Source organism: Staurois parvus, unplaced genomic scaffold (genome assembly GCF_062004578.1).
Source record: "Staurois parvus isolate SC_StPar_1 unplaced genomic scaffold, SC_StPar_1.0 ptg000414l, whole genome shotgun sequence".
Lineage (NCBI taxonomy): Eukaryota > Metazoa > Chordata > Amphibia > Anura > Ranidae > Staurois > Staurois parvus.
The window spans coordinates 9,710,510-9,727,826 of record NW_028318210.1 but is presented as its reverse complement, the minus strand read 5'-3'; the positions used below and the strand labels follow the sequence as shown (position 1 = coordinate 9,727,826).

Genomic DNA, 17,317 nt, shown 5'->3' with positions numbered 1-17,317 from the left:
GAGCCACTGAGGGCAAAACAGAAATTCTGGGTCTTAAAATTATCCTGTCACTGCAGAAAGGGATCTTGCAGGATAAAGCGGCCAGGTCAGATACTAACCTCACAGAATTGATGCCTACAAGAAAAGAGAGCAATGTCTCAAATGAGTTCAAACTATGGTCATTGAAATGCACAGAGAACCAAATTCAGATCACATGGAGTAACAAGGGAAACGAAGAGGGGGAGCTACACAGCAGACTAAAGTCTAAAGGTCCAAATCAAGGAGTGAAAGTCTAAAGGTCTCTAAAATAAGATGGACAGGACAAAAACCTGGGCCTTAGAAGTTTGGAGACCAAAACATTGGCCCAGACCCAGGTGCAGGAAACAGAAAATTTGTACCAAAAGGCAAACTCCTGAGGTGGAAGCCCTGAGACTGAAGTAAAGTACGTTTTCCATGTCCAATGAGAGACCTTGTCGAAAGCAGACTTCCTAGTTTTAAGCCAGGAGTTTTACCAGGTTGACATACCACATCCATCTGGACCAATCCAGAGTAATGAGGATTACTGGAAAGCCCTGTACCTTGATCTTGCGAAATAGAGCAGTCTGTCAAAAGATTGGACTGACTTGTCCCACGATAACAGAATGTTAGGTTAAAAGGAGTCTGGACAGAAGCTGGCAAATGGGACTGTCCGGAAAGGGGCTACCATCACTCCTCAGCTACCAAGCAAAAATTAGAGTAAGACAACTCCAGGACTGGACAGCTAGAATTTAAGAAACTGAAGTGTCCTCTGTGAAAGGAACACCATGGCCTGCACTGTGTCCTGAACCAGACTTAGATATCCATAACATTGAGTCGTTTCTATTAACGATTACTGAAAGATCAGGATACACTGGAAGTGTTGTAGTGTAAAGACAAACAAACTACACTGTCTAACAGAACCTGCACTGACTTGTCCCTGAACAGGAGGTCGTCCACTTCACAATGGAGATGTGAAGAGAGAAATGGTTAATACTGGGCCAACATTGGTGAACAATGAGCACAAAAGAGGCCAAAGTGTAGGACCATGAACTGATAATGTAGAAGTCCCACCAGTCAATAGTAGGAAACATTGATGCACTGCAAAGGCACATTACACAAACACATTCTTGATGTCCACAGAAGCTAGAAATTCTCCATGTGAAAGAGAAACAATGACAGACCCTGTGGATTCCATGCAGACGTACTGGGTTTGGTTGAAAAAAATATCCAGGGTTTTAAAATCCAAAGGAAAGGGGGTCAGGGGAGATCTACCGAACTGGGAAGTGGTCCCTGTTAGTGGACAGATCCAACATGAATAGTGCTATGCTTTGCATATGGCAGTAGTCCTGAGTAAGTCTACATGGATACTGCTCCTCCGGAAAAGAAGAAAACAACAACAACAACAACAGGTACACACACGCACGTGCGGGCGCGGTAGCTGCACCAGAGTACCAGCTAAAGAAAAAATGGCAAGAAATTTGAAACAGATGCTCAACCTCCTAAAATGCAGCAACAAGCTCAAAGTGCAATATAAGCAGCTGGGAAATGGTTAGGACAACATAGAAAACTATAAGTAATTGCAGTTGCAGCACAAGAAACAGTGCTTAGCTGAACACAAATCACACACAAAAACCCTAGTGTAATATAAAAGAGGGCTCCCTTCACTTTAGTAAGAATAGGGTGAATAAGCAGAGAGGAATAAGTGGAGAACTGGGAGCAGCACTCTCTACAGAATCCTCAGAATACTGGCCTGACATGTAACAGGGTCATGTGAAACTGAAACACAGAGTTATCCAGCAAGAATGTGGGGCTGGTGTAGCGAGGCGGCCAGCAGGAACTTGAAAAACCTGCTCTTCACGGCTGGCTGGAGGAAACTTCTACGAAGTCATACTGTTGCAGGGGAAACCCGGTGCTTATTGGCTGACTAGAGAGACTCATGATTTTTAACATATTTACCAATCTACCAGAAGCTGTTGATAGAAGAAAAATCTTCCAAATAGAAATCAGCAGAGCTAAAGAAAGCCTACACTTAGGCGGACACTAACAAAAACTGATATATTATGGCTGTGAGTGGGGCTATCTTGTGCTGACCAATTTATTTTGTTGCCAGTGTTTATATTTCCTGTAGGCAGCCATATAGCCTGACAGCCTAAAGTCCTGTGACTCTCAACGGACAAGAAAGAGAACCTACGTGCCTACGGAGTTCAATCACAAAAACAGCTTGTCTGTTCAGAACCCTAAAAAGTGCAATGACCCAGAGGAAAGTAAGCCTTTAACATGGGTTCCAATTTGCTCTAGCAATGAAATTGTATTTTATGAACCCATCAAAAGAAAAACAAGAGATGAGAGGGGGAGAGACAGAGAGAGACACAGTCACACACGAGAGATGAGTGAGAAAGAGAACTTGTGGTATAATTCCACTCTGCTTTGCTGCTTAGCAGTATAGAAGTCTTCTATAAGTTGACTCATCAAAGGTTACCCTTTTCCATGCATTATTTTGACAATATGTTACTAAAACTATAAATTTTGGAACGCATTACCTCTTTATGTATGCGCCACTCTGCCCTGGTGCGCTCTGCTGCTGTCCGTTGCTGACCTGTCGTGGTTGCTTGGAGACAACATCATCATCATCTTTGTTCCCCCAAGCCTTCTTATACACATCTCCAGTATCAAAATTCTTTGACCTGTGACAAAACGACAAAAGGTTGTGAAAGACAACTTAACCACTTTAAGACCAGGACTATTCTGACACACCTCACATATACACTATATTGCCAAAAGTATTGGGACGCCCCTCCAAATCACTGCATTCAGGTGTTCCAATCACCTCCATAGCCACAGGTGTATAAAATCAAGCACCTAGGCATGCAGACTGCTTCTACAAACATTTGTGAAAGAATGGGTCGCTCTCAGGAGCTCAGTGAATACAAGCGTGGTACCATGATAGGTTGCCACCTGTGCAATAAGTCCATCCATGAAATTTCCTTGTTACTAAATATTCCACGTTCAACTGTTAGTGGTATTATAACAAAGTGGAAGCAACTGGGAACAACAGCAACTCAGCCACCAAGTGGTAGGCCACATATAATGACAGAGCGGGGTCAGCGCATGCTGAAGAGCAGAAGTCACCAACTTTCTGCAGAGTCAAGAGCTAAAGACCTCCAAACTTCATGTGGCCTTCAGATTAGCACAACAACAGTGTGTAGAGAGCTTCATGGAATGAGTTTCCATGGCCAAGCAGCTGCATCCAAGCCTTACATCACCAAGTGCAATCGGATGCAGCGGTGTAAAGCACGTTGCCACTGGACTCTAGAGCAGTGGAGACGTGTTCTCTGGAGTGACGAATCACGCTTCTCTGTCTGGCAATCCAATGGACCTGTCTGGGTTTGGTGGTTCCCAGAAGAATGGTACTTGCCTGATTGCATTGTGCCAAGTGTAAAGTTTAGTGGAGGGGGGATTATGGTGTGGGGTTGTTTTTCAGGGGTTGGTCTTGGCCCCTTAGTTCCAGTGAAGGTAACTCTTAAGGCGTCAGCATACCAAGACATTTTGGACAATTTCATGTTCCCAACTTTGTTCCAACATGACTGCACACCAGTGTACAAAGCAAGGTCCATAAAGACATGGATGAGTGAGTTTGGGGTGGAGGAACTTGCCTGGCCTGTGCAGAGTCCTAACCTCAACCCGATAGAACATCTTTGGGATGAATTAGAGCGGAGACTGTAAGCCAGGCCTTCTCACCCCACATCAGTGCCTGACCTCACAAATGTGCTTCTCGAAGAATTTTGTTTTTTAACCAAAAACTATGTAGCAGAATACATTTTGGACTAAATTTATGAAGAAATTTGATTTTTTTTAAAAATTTTTGGATAGGTTTTATAGCAGAAAGTAAAAAAAAATTTTTTTTTTAAGTTCTTTTCGTTTATAGCACAAAAAATAAACTCTAAAAAGAAAAAAAAAAAAAAAAAAAAGAAAGCTCTACTTGTGGGAAAAAATTACATAAATTTAAATTCATGTACAGTGTTGCATGACCACGCAATTGTCAGTTAAAGTAACACAGCGCCATAGCGCAAAAAAAGGCCTGGTCATGAAGGGGGGTAAATCTTCCAGAGGTCAAGTGGTTAAGCAGTGGTTCTTGAGAATAAAATGGTGGGTGTTTTAATTTTATGTCATGCCATATTTGCGCAGCGGTTTTTCAAACACATTTTTCTGGGAAAAAATACATTTTAATGAATTTAAGGTCTGGTGTTAGATTTATTACTCTTATCTGCAGTGATACTTCACATGTATGGTGCGATCGCTGTTTACATATGCATGCAGGACTGATCTGTGCGCGCAAGCAAGGGGGGACACTTTTAATTATTAATTTTATTTTTACACTGTCTCTTTACATGTTTTGAATCCACACCCCTTGTGATACCATGGGCAGTGTCAGGTGCTCATTACTGATAGATCTGGGGTCTACTAGACCCCAGTTCTCTCCTCAGCCCTTAAAAGCATCAGATCAAACCAAGATCGGTTTGATATGATGCTTTCCCAAGCAAGTAATGGCTTGTTTACATCCTGTGAAACTGGAAGTGACGAAATCCAAAATGTGGGATTTTCCTTAACTTTCTTTTATAATAGTAAAAATGACAAAACGGTAAATTTCCCTAACATGGGCACAGACAACAATAAAAACCCGACAGGTGATATAATCCACCTCCAATCTATTCAAAACCTAGGAAAAGCGTTTTGCCTTGAGTTATACTTTAAAGAATTTAAATTTTTGAACAACGTCATGAAATCTCAATTCCTTTGAGCTTTACATATTCATATGCTGTAACTACAATATGTTATTCACTAGCAGCACTTAATCACATATTAGTGGTTTTGATGTAGTCCAGTTAACCCCTTCTTTACACATTTAAAGTATAGAAAAGCAGATAGTATAAAAAAAAAAAAAAGGGTAGCGCACACATATGCCGCTTTACACAAAGTTATTTTCACATCTTAGACAATAAGTGCATTTTTTAAAAAAAAATCCTTACTAAACCTAATTCTTTCTTAAGGCAATTGTAAAATTAAATTTTTATGGAATGGTTTTGCACAGAGCAGCCTGATCCTCCTCCTCTGGGGCACCACACTGGCGCTCCTGGCTCCTCTTCTTCTTGTGTGCCACCATAGAAAACTGAATGCTATGGTGGCACAAGTGAGTGCGATTCCAAGCTGGGCTGTGTGTGTTTAAGACACATAGCGTGGCTTGGCCCTGCCCCCCCATTCTCTTGTTACTGGGTTTGACTGACAGCAGTGGAAACAAATGGCCTCTTCCGAGTAGGGAAATAGAAAGCAGGGCTGCTGCTCTCTGGCACAGCATTGGATCAAGATCATGTAAATATTGGGGGGTGCGGGCTGACAGTAGGTTTTTTTTTTTTTTTTAACCTCAATACAGAGAACGCACTAATGTGGTTGTAAATCTCAGACATGAAATATGAGCAAAACATATCCATCTATAGTGTGTGCTTGTATCAATCCAGAGCACTAAGTGTAATTTCTGTCTGCTGCCCCCTTTCTGGTGACAGGGGCGGACACAGCCTGTGATTTACAGCCTCATCTTTATTCCTGTGTGAAGGCGGGTGTGTCACTGAGTAACTTCTGCTCCCCACCCCCTGCTTTTCAGAGCTGAGATATCCTGTGTAAATTCTAAACTTTGAATGGATGATGGGGAAAGACGCTATAGATAAACAGGTACAACTTATGTATGAGGATTTCCTTCATCTCTGTGTTATCCCCTGAGGCCAGTCACTTCACTAGGTACAGTTGTGTTTAACCACTTGCCCTCCTGACGATTTACCCCCCTTCCTGACCAGGCCATTTTTTGCTTTACGGCGCTGCGTTATTTTAGCGTACAAGTGCAACGCTGCACCCAAATGAAATTTACGTCCTTTTTTTCCCAACACATTGAGCTTTCTTTTGGTGGTATTTGATCGCCTGTGCGTTCATTTTTATTTTTTGCGCTATTAAAAAGAAAAAAAAAAAGGATCGAACAATTTTGAGACAAAAAAAAACAAAATTTTTGACTTCTTGCTATTAAACACGTCCAGTAAAATTTGAAAAAAAAAAATTAATCACGGTTTTTGGTATAAAATGATATTTCTATATGGAAAATAATTTACTAGTAGGTGTAGTAGAGTAACAGAAAACCAACAGACCCAACAGTCATGACATGCATGCAGCTGATTCTGTGTAATTGAATCACTAATTGAAAGGGGCATGTTCAAAGTGAGGTCATTCAGTCTGTGAGAAAACAGGTGTCAAACAGGTAGGTGGCCCTTATTTAAGGACGAAGGCAGCAAATGTTGTACATGCTGGTTACAGTGCATTTCTCCCTGAAATGAGTAAAATGGGTCGTTCCAGACATTGTTCAGAAGAACTGCGTACCTTGATTAAAAAGTTGATTGGAGAAAGGAAACCATATAAAAGAAGTGCAGAAAATGATAGGCTGCTCAGCTAAAATGATCACAAATGCTTTAAAATATCAACCAAAACCAGAAAGACGTGGAAGAAAATGGAAAACTACCATTCGAATGGATCAAATCATAGCCAAAATGGCAAAGACTCCACCTCCAGGGTGATCAGAGGTGGTCTAAAGTTACCTGTGAGTACTGTGACAATCTGCGGATGCCTATGTGAAGCCAAGCTATCTGCAAGAAGCCCCCGCAAAGTCCCACTGTTGAAAAAAATGACATGCTAAAGAGGTTACAATTTGCCAAATAACACACTGACTGACCTAAAGAGAAATGGCGCAACATTCTCTGGACTGATGAAAGTAAGACTGTCCTTTTTGCGTCTAGGGGCGGCAGGCAGTTTGTCAGACGACCCCCAAACACTAAATTCAAGCCACAGTACACTGTGAAGACAGTGAAGCATGGTGGTGCAAGCATACGGGGATGGTTCTCAAACTATGGTGTTGGGCCTATTTATCGCACACCAGGGATCATGGATCAATTTGAATACATCAGAATACTTGAAGAGGTCATGTTGCCTTATGCCGAAGAGGAAATGCCCTTGAAATGGGTGTTTCAACAAGACAACGACCCCAAACACACCAAGCAGCATCTTAGTTCCAGACCAGCAAGACTGACGTTATGGAGTGGCCAGCTCAATCACTGGATCTTAATCCAATAGAAAACTTGGGGAGTGACATAAAAAAAAAAAAAAAAAATGCAGTTTCTGAGGTAAAAACCAAGAAATGCAGAGGAATTGCAGAATGTAGTGAAATCGTCCTGGGCTGGAATACCTGTTCACAGGTGCCAGAAGTTGGTCGACTCCATGCAACACAGATGTGAAGCAGTTCTCATATACAGTGGTTATACAACTAAATATTAACTGATTCACAGGAAAGCTAAATCTTTAAGCATTTTTCAGTTTATACAGTAAATGTTTGTAAAGAAAAATGCAGATACTGCGATTTGTAACAGCCTAATATTCATTTTTCTTCGCTTTCGGTAAAGTAATAACAAAATTTGAAACATTTTTCTTCATGTTTTGATTTGAAATAGACTGTACAGTGTTCCAAATGCATATGTGTGTATGGAAATAAAAGCTAGTATAAGGATTTTGAACTTTACTCACTTTTTTTAAACACACAGCTATTATTTTTAACACAACTGTATACGCTTTAAAAGGTAAAAAAACAAAAAAAAACAAAAAAACAAACACACACACTTTAAACTTTACAACCACTTTAAATGTTAAAAGAGCATACTACTGAGATATTTAGTGCAGTATTTCTCAACCTTTTTTCATTCGAGGCACCCTTTCAAGTTATGAACAATCTTGAGGCACCCTTTAGGATTATGGACAGTCTTAAGGCACCCCATTCTACAATGTAAAAATCCTTTCTAATAGTTTTACCTAATGCAACACCCACACATGTAGGACAACCAGTGTTAGAAAGGATTTATTTGTCCAAAGCAAATACACTTTTGCACACGGATACTGAATAGTATTCCATAGTTTCTCTTCTCCCTCAGTTTCACTCTATCACTCAGCTAATCTGACCCAATTACTGACAGAGGGGCAGGAGAGGGCCAAACAAGGATGCTGTTCATGCAACCGACATCCTCCACATCCAACTGATGGAGTCATTGGCTGTCAGGACGCCGGTGGCAGGCTTGATCCACCTGCTGGCTTGTATACCATTTTTGGGCAATTTATAGGCATTTTACCAAGGCACCCCTGAAGAAACTTCAAGGCACCCTGAAGGCTGATCTAGTGTGTAAAGCATGTATGGAAGCCAGGAAGTTGTAGGAAAGGATGTCCAGCACACAGGCAGCAGTCAAGTAATTTCAAAGTAAGCTTCTATTGGCTTGTCAAGTATAACTTTTGTTTGCATTGTATTACAATTGCTGATATTGTAAAAGTGAAAGTGTATGCTGTGACTTAAAATCTCCTGTAACAGAATTGTACTATACTGCAGCAGCATGAAAAGGTAAACCAAAGTAATTAGGCAGGAATCCTTCCAATGTAATTAATATTTTGTATTTTCACTAAAGGAAAACTGAATCGAGAAACTGCACAGACTGAATGGTAGCAATACTTTATGTCACCAGGCCAGAACAAGCATTTCTAACTTGACCATGACTTCACTAGCTTCAGGCTCACTTTACTGCTCTAAAACATACTCAGAAATGATTGAAGCTTTATACTGCCAGGCAACAAGTATTTTTCAGGGGAAGGTCACACACCATATTGCTGTCATTGCAGGTTTACTTTAACAAGCTCACCATTGAGATTCCTGAGGCTCTGTGTATACAAGTTTAGCACTTTCCAGTTAGTGAAGCTGGCCATAAACCGAGCAAAACCCTACCTGAACCAGTCAGAAAATCGTCAGTTGCAGTCACTGCTTGGATATTCTGTATTCTGATAGCCGCTGGCTGTCAGAATGCAATAGCTGGCAATGTGTCCGGAACAATATGTTAGAACTAGAAAAGCTACAATTTCTTCGGAAATTGTGTGAAGTGTTCTTGCCTCCACCAGTAGTCTACAACTGGAGTGGGCAGAGTAACTGGGTGGAGTTGCTTGAGAAACTGTTGTGTGGTTGGAGTGGCTGGAGTAACTGTTGTGTGGTTGGAGTGGCTGGAGTAACTGTTGTGTGGTTGGAGTGGCTGGAGTAACTGTTGTGTGGTTGGAGTGGCTGGAGTAACTGTTGTGTGGTTGGAGTGGCTGGAGTAACTGTTGTGTGGTTGGAGTGGCTGGAGTAACTGTTGTGTGGTTGGAGTGGCTGGAGTAACTGTTGTGTGGTTGGAGTGGCTGGAATAACTGTGAAAAGGTTGGACTGGGCAGAGTAACTTTATGGAGTGTTTGGAGTGAGTAAAGATAGTAAATATTACACTAACCAATTGATTGATCAAATTTAAAAAGTGCACATGGCAAGCTTGATAGAGTGAGAAATGCATTTCAACTTTTAATTATTTATATAGCACATTTAATTGCAATGTTGTTGCCCAAAGTGCTTCACAGTTACATTAAAACATACATTTATAAAAACATTAGCAGCATTATCACCTCAAATACTCTCCACTGTAGAAAACTTATTTCCAAACCTTTAACCAGAAGCCGGCCAAACTGTCACCAATTCAAAATTAGATTTCAAATAGGGCAGAGAAGAGCGGTTAAAAACGTACTGCTCCAAATTGCTCACTTCACTGGCGTCTTCAAATGGTCGTAGTTTTAAAAACTATAAATCCAACAGTGAAGAGCTTTATATTGTGAGAATCACAAGACCCAGACCTACATTTTGATGCATAGTATGTCCCTGAAATATTAAAAATGAAGGCACAGTCGCAGTTTAGAAATTGCCCTTCAAATTTGAGGTGTATAGAGTGGAGTTTCAATGAATGTCAATGGGCGTAGTGAGTTGCAAACAAATGGTCATATTGTGAAAACTATCAGGACTATGGCTTAGCCGTGGACATTTTTAGTGGCAGCAGGGATAGCTGAACGTTTTTATATAAGATTTGTGTAGGTGGGCTTGAAAATGAGGGAATGATGGCAGTTTAGAAATCATGTCCTGATTTTTCAGCTCACACTCTAGCTTTTGTCAGCTCCCACTCTAGTTTTGAACATTTCGCCATTCATTCCTATGGGACCAATTTCACCACAAAAACGCGGATATTTCGTGAACCATTCAGCGAAACGTTCCACAAAGTAATAGCACACCAATCGGGAACAATCCACACGTTTCGGTATATTACGGTCTATGTAGTATAAAAACTGTGGGAGGAGTTAGGGTGGTAAATTTAGCTATAATAATAAGAATATATATGTGAGATAACAGTAAATGTTCTTGCCATGCAGAGAACACTTAATGAAAGAAATTATGTATGCATGACCAGCTTAAGGGCTCGTTCACACTTGACTGTTTTACCAACGCTTGCCAAACGCCCCTATAGCGTCCGGCGTTTGAGGAGCATTTTTTAACGCTCGGCAAACGCTCCACAAACGCCGCATATGCGGTTTAGCGGCAGTTGCCGAGCGTTAAAAACGCCCTACAAATGCCTATAATGAAGTTTGAATGGTGTTACCGCTCCGCAAACGCCCCGCAACCGCACCGCAAACGCCGGCCGGGCGTTTGCGGAGCGGCACCATAGACTAGAATAGGAGGCTTCAACGCCTCCTGACTTGATCACAGGCGTCCGTTTTGCCGTGCCGCGATGCTAACGCTCCCGTTAGAACAGCACCATGTGCTGCAATGTGCAGAATTGTCCGAGGCGTAAAAACGCTTCCCAAACGCCTCTCTGCCGCCCACACTCTGCTGTGTTATACTGCTTTAGGGTGACAGTACTGTACTGACATTGCCCCACTTACGGTCTCCTTTCTGGATGCTAATGAAACAAACCTTATACTTCCTAAATCCTGCAAGCCCAATTTCATACCTCCTCCTCCTGCTTATCACCTTACACAGCAGACAACCTAATGGAAGCCTAACATCAACTTTCTGTTGGCACCACACAACAGATTCCATACACTACCTGAATTAGTTTTTTTACATATCTGTCTCAAGCAGTTCTATAAAATACTTTGCACAAATGGGTATAATACATTTGTAACCAATGTACATATAGAAGTGATCAATAGTAAAACAGTTTGTGTAGTTTATCATTTCTTGCTGTGCCTCATGCAGAACCTGACCTAGTCAGTACAACACATTACATTGTTGAGTCTGCTGGGAAGCAGAAGATATACAGCACATTAAAACACAGATAATATCAAACATGCAAGGACAGACATGTGGAGAAACTAAGCCCACAGTAACAATACACACATGCAATGTTCAGGCACTAGAGCAGTGGTCCCCAACCGGAGGCTCTCTTGATGATGTTGCAGGTAACGGCCTGTCAGATCAGAAAACATTCCATTTCTACTGAATTCTGCGATTTGTAGGCAAAGTAGAAAGAGTTTAAAGCTGTATTTTTTGTTGGCTACAGCTGTTACAACTCACTTATGTCCCATGCCCTACCGGCTGAAGGTTCCTGTGTAACTCTTCTCTCCAGTTATGGCAGGTCCTTGTCATAGTGCTGAACATCTGGTGCTGAGGGGGTTAACAGCTTTTGATCCAAAACTACAGTACACTGAAGGTGGTCCTGATGGGGGACAGCCACTTAGTGCACTCTCCTTCACTGACAAAAGTCCTTGCATTGTTTTTAAAGAATGTAACCATTTCTGTGAATAGGGAAGACGTTCCTGTCATTCCTCCACCTTCCACTATTCACAGAAGTTCTGATGTACTGAAGCTGTTTGAGTGGTACACATCAAATTTTGCAAAAAGGTATTTTTTCTCCTTCACTGATGTGCGTTGATTAGGCTGCACTGATGAGCAGCACTGATAGGCATTGATGAGGTGGCATGGATAGGCAGCACTGATAGGCTTCACTGATTTATTTTTATTATTATACAGGATTTATATAGCGCCAACAGTTTGCTTAGCACTTTACAATATAACGGGAGACAATACAGCAACAATACAGTTCAATACAAGCGGGATAGGAGGGCCCTGCTCCTTGGAGCTTACAATCTAAGAGGGAGGGGCTAGTGGTACAAAAGGTAGTAACTGTGGGGGATGGACTGGTAGGAAGAGTAGAAGATTCCAGTATTAGCTGAGGGCAGGACAGGCTTCCCTGAAGAGATAGGTTTTCAGAGATCGCCTAAAAGTGAGCAGAGAAGGCGATAGTCTGATAAATTGGGGTAAAGAGTTCCAGAGGATGGGGGATGCTCTGGCTGGAGAAGTCCTGGAGATGAGCATGGGAGGAGGAGACAAGGGAGCTAGAGAGCAGGAGGTCTTGCGAGGAGCGGAGAGTACGGTTTGGGTGATATTTGGAGACAAGATTGGTGATGTAATTTGGGGCAGAGTTATAAATGGCTTTATACATTATGGTTAATGTTTTGAATTTTATCCGTTGGGCAATGGAAAGCCAGTGGAGGGATTGGCAGAGAGGGGTGGCAGATACAGAACAGTTAGTAAGGTGGATGAGTCTGGCAGCAGCATTCATAATAGACTGAAGAGGGGATAGCTTGCGATGAGGTAGGCCAATGAAGAGGGAGTTACAATAATCGAGGCGTGATATGACAAGGGAGTGAATAAGTTGTTTAGTGGTTTCCAAGGTTAGGAACAGCCGTATCTTGGAGATATTGCGGAGGTGAAGTCTACAAGATTTGGACAGCGATTGGATTTGGGGCTGAAAGGACAGATGGGAGTCTAGGATTACACCTAGTACTCTAGCATGAGGGGAGGGACTGATGATTGTGTTATTGATCTTGATGGAGAAGTCAGGGGAGGGGGCACGGGCTGGGGGGAATACTAAGAGCTCAGTTTTGGAAAGATTGAGTTTGAGGAAGTGGAGTGACATCCATGCTGCTATGTCACTTAGTAGGTTAGTAATGCAAGAGGAGACTGAAGGGGTGAGGTGAGGGGTAGAAAGATAAAATTTGTGTGTCATCAGCATAGAGATTGTAGTTAAAGCCATGGGACTCTATCAAGTGACCAAGGGAGGAGGTGCAGATGGAGAAGAGAAGGGGTCCAAGGACAGAACCTTGAGGGACCCCTACAGAAAGAGGGAGTGAATAGGAGGAGGCAACATTATAGGTAACGCTGAAGGAGCACTGCGATAGGTAGGAGGAGAACCAGGAGAGAGCAGAGTCTCTGAGGCCAAGACAGTGGAGTTTTTTTGAGGAGGAGGGAATGGTCAACCGTATCAAAAGCCACGAAGAGGTCAAGTAATAAGAGTATGGAGTAGTGGCCATTGGTTTTAGCAGTTAGTAGATCATTAGTGAGTTTTAGTAGAGTAGTTTCAGTGGAGTGTAGTGAGCGAAAGCCAGACTATAATGGGTCAAGAAGGTTGTTGTCGGTGAGGTGGGAGCTCAGGCGATTGTAGACTAAGCGTTCTAGGAGATTAGAGGTAAATGGCAGCAGGGAAATGGGACTTAAGTTGTTCAGGTTGGTGGGGTCCAGGGAGGGCTTTTTAAGTATGGGAGTGACGTGCACATGCTTTAGAGGGGAGGCGAAGGCACCAGTAGAGAGGGAAAGATTGAAGATGTGAGTGAGGGAGCATAGGATGGAAGAAGAGGGTGACCGTAGTAGTTGTGAGGGGACAGGATCCAGGGGGCACGTAGTGAGATGGGCTTCTGAGAAAACCTTAGTGACCTCTTCGGTAGTAGCAAGGCCAAAAGAGGAAACTGTTGAGGGAGGTTTAGTATAATGTATGCTAAGTGAAATGGATGTCTGTGCAGTAGCGATGCCCCTACGAATTGCGTCAATCTTGTTTTTGAAATGATTTGCAATCTCATGAGCAATGAGTGAGGTACTAGGTGGAGGTGGACAAAGTAGAGTGTTAAAAGTAGAGAAGAGACGACGAGGACTGGATGACAAGGTATTAAGAGTGACAAAGTAGGCTTGTTTGGCAGCATGAAGGGAGGAATTGTATGTTAAGAAAGCAGATTTATATAGGGTGAATGCTTGTTGAGATTTGGTTTTACGCCACAATCGCTCCAGCGCACGACTATGTCGTTTAAGATTTCTGGTGTTGTCAGTCTGCCAAGGTTGTAATGGTCAGGGCCTGATGCTTCGTGTAGTTAGAGGAGCAACTGAGTCTAATGTGGATGAAAGCGAACTGTTATAGACAGCAGTGGCCAGGTCAGGACAGGACAGGGGAGAGATTCTGTCGTACAGTTTATCAGCTGCAGAGTGGAAGAGAGAGGATAGGGGGCGTTTGTGAGGTTGTAAAGAGTACAAAGACGGAAGAAAACAAGGTCTAATGTATTCCCATCAGAGTGAGTGGAGGACTGTATACATTGTGCTAATACAAAAGATGAGGTTAGGTTGAAGAGTTGGGATTTAGCCGGGTTGTTGACATTAAATGGGATGTTAAAATCTCCGAGAATGATAGTGGGTAGTTCAGGAGAGAAAGTAGGGTAGCCAGGCAGAGAAATCATCAAGAAAGCGGGACATCGGTCCAGGAGGCCGACAAATTACTGCAATCCTCAGAGAAATGGGAGAAAACAGCCGAATGCAGTGAGTCTCGAAAGAAGAGAAGGACAGAGAGGGAGGGTTAGAGAGGACTTGAAAATGTGCTGAGTGGGGATAGAAGCAAACCAACTCCACCACCTTTCCGACCACTGGGTCTGGGTGAGTAGGTCCAGAGAAGGCCTCCATAGAAAAGTGCTGCGGGAGAAGAATCTGCTGCTTGCAGCCAGATTTCTTTAATTGCTCGTAGGTTAAGGGAGCGGGAGACAAAAAGGTCAAGTACAGAGGTGAGCTTATTACAGACAGAGCGGGCATTCCATAGCGCACATGAAAAAGGGAGGGTGGTTTTTGTGAGCACGAGGACCGATATTAAATTGAGGGGATGCCTGGTGTGGGGGTGAGATACTGGAGGACCAGGGTTTGAGGAGATATCCCTAGAGGTTAGGAGAAGAAGCAGGATGAGGAAAGTAAGATGGGAGCGGGATGTACACGAGTGCACATGCCTTCCAGTCCTGGTGTTTGGGTCAGCAGGAGAGTGAAGTATCAGCAGGAGGTGATGAGAGCAGTAGTACGGAGATGGTAGCAGTCAGGGTGAGATGTACAAGTTTTGGGGTGGAGCAGAGGGGTACAGAAGTGAGATTTTGGGAACGCAGGATAGTAATATGAAAAGGAGGAGTGGAGGGGACATATTAAAAAGGTACACGGAGTGGGACTCAGACTTGTAAGAGATGTTTAGAGGTAAAGTTCATCCAGGGAATATCGGATTGCCTTTCGGGGGATCCGGAAGTTATTTTTTTCCCTGCAGGAGCAAAATTGAATCACGCTTTGCTGGGTTTTTTGCCTTCCTCTGGATCAACCTGTGGGTATAGGATTATAACTTTTTTTTTTTCTTTTTATGGTTGAACTGGATGGACTTGTCTTTTTTCAGCCAGACTAACTATGTAACTATGATGAGGTGGCACGGATGATAATACACTGATAGGCAGCACTGATGAGGCGGCTCTGCTGGGTGTCACTGGTGGGAAGCACTGATCATCAGTGACAATTGCCAGTTATCAGCAGCACTTTCCTCACACTGTGACAGTGCGAGGAAAGTGCAGCAGATAACCAGCAACTGTATTTACACTGTTATCTACTGCGTCATTAGACACAGCTGATCACGTGGTAAAAGGATGCTGTGATTGGCCTTTTACCACATTAAGTGATCAGCTGTGTCTGTAGGACAGAAGCCACAAGACTGCTCTAACTGCTGATGAGAAAAGGTATTTAGCAGTTTATATTTACTAAACTAATTCCATGTTCTGTGTACTGTGGGAGACCAGATATAGTGAATGCAGGGTCCGGGGTTTAGTATGAAGTGTGCCTTTTAAATTCACAATTATGAAATACGCATGCACAGTACTTTGCAATTACAAAATTAAAAAGAACTACAAATTTTTAATAGATTTTGTCCTGAACATAGGAGAAAATAAATACAAAGACACTATACCATTCTCTTTAACCACTTGCCAACTGCACTATAGCCGAATGATGGCTACAGAGCGATTTTCTAGTTCTGGGAGGGTGTCATGACGTCCTCCCAGAACACGCTCTCCCACGCACCCCTGGCGATCTCTGTGATCGTTGTGTCCTATGGACACAGCTGATCACGTGATGTGGTAAAAGGCCAATCACAGCGGCCTTTTACCACGTGATCAACTGTGTTCAATGACACAGCAGATCACCGGTAAATGCAGTTGCCGGTTATCGGCTTCACTTTCCTCACGCAGTCACAGAGTGAGGAAAGTACTGCCAATAACAGGCAATTGTCAGAGGATGGATCGGCACCGATCATCAGGGCACTGATGATCAGTGCCCATCAGTGCCAACCACCTATGCCCATCAGTGCCAACCACCTGTGCCCATCAGTGCCTAGTAGTGCCACCCACCAATGCCGCCAATCAATGACCAGCAGGGCCGCCAGTGCCACTCATCAGTGCCCATCATTGTTGCATATCAGTGCCAGCTCATCAGTGCAACCTATCCATGCCCATCAGTGTCGCCTATCAGTGCCCATCAGTGTTGCCTATTCATGCAGCCTCATCAACGCACATCAGTGATATAATAGAAAGAAACTTTTTTTTAATTTTAATTTTTTGCTCTTTTTGTTTATAGCGCAAAAAATAAAACAACCAGAGGCAATTAAATACCATGAAAATAAAGCTCTATTTGTGTGAAAAAAATTCTAAAAATTTCATATGGGTACAATGTTGCATGACCACGCAATTGTCAAAGTGCGACAGCGCTGAAAGCTGAAAACTGGCCTGAGCAGGAAGGGGGTATAAGTGCTCGGTAGCCAAGTGGTTAAAGTCACTAAAGGCTAGCTTTCCTGATAATGGCTTTCACACATTGAAAGGTTGGGGACCTCTGATCTAGAAAGTAAGCATGCAGGCCAACTTTTCAAAGCTGGGTAACTTCGGACTACAACATCTTAACGCCAACCTTAGCCGGTGCTTCAGCCTTCTAAGAAACCTTCAGGTTAGTAAGCAGAATGGAGAGAAGAGAAAAGAAATGACTAGTAAAACAAGAATTCAAAATCATCTTAGTAAGCACTGCAACCTTATATTAAAAATTGTTAGCAAGTTTATATATATATATATATATATATATATATATATCCTATGTATACATATATACATACACACACACATGTATATATAGGAACCTAAAAACAGCTAGACAAAATTTTCCAATACTGCTTATTTAACACACAAAAGTGAATTAACAGACTGAAACCAGACTGGATCTATTCCACCTATATATTCACTTTTTACTTATGTG

General features: G+C 42.6%; 1 protein-coding gene across 3 annotated transcripts in view; it reads right to left on the bottom strand.

The window, feature by feature from the left end:
- SNAP23 (synaptosome associated protein 23) overlaps nucleotides 1-17,317 on the bottom strand; it is a 108,722-nt gene that overhangs the window by 12,056 nt on the left and 79,349 nt on the right. For 2 of the 3 annotated variants that reach the window (XM_089686926.1, XM_089686925.1), the window contains 2 exons: nucleotides 16,979-17,008; nucleotides 2,538-2,681 (listed from right to left, as the gene is read on the bottom strand). In XM_089686926.1, coding sequence (XP_089543052.1) covers nucleotides 2,538-2,681; nucleotides 16,979-17,008 — 174 coding nt within the window. The remainder of the gene's footprint in view (nucleotides 1-2,537; nucleotides 2,682-16,978; nucleotides 17,009-17,317) is intronic. The other variant, XM_089686927.1, reaches the window with a different exon arrangement.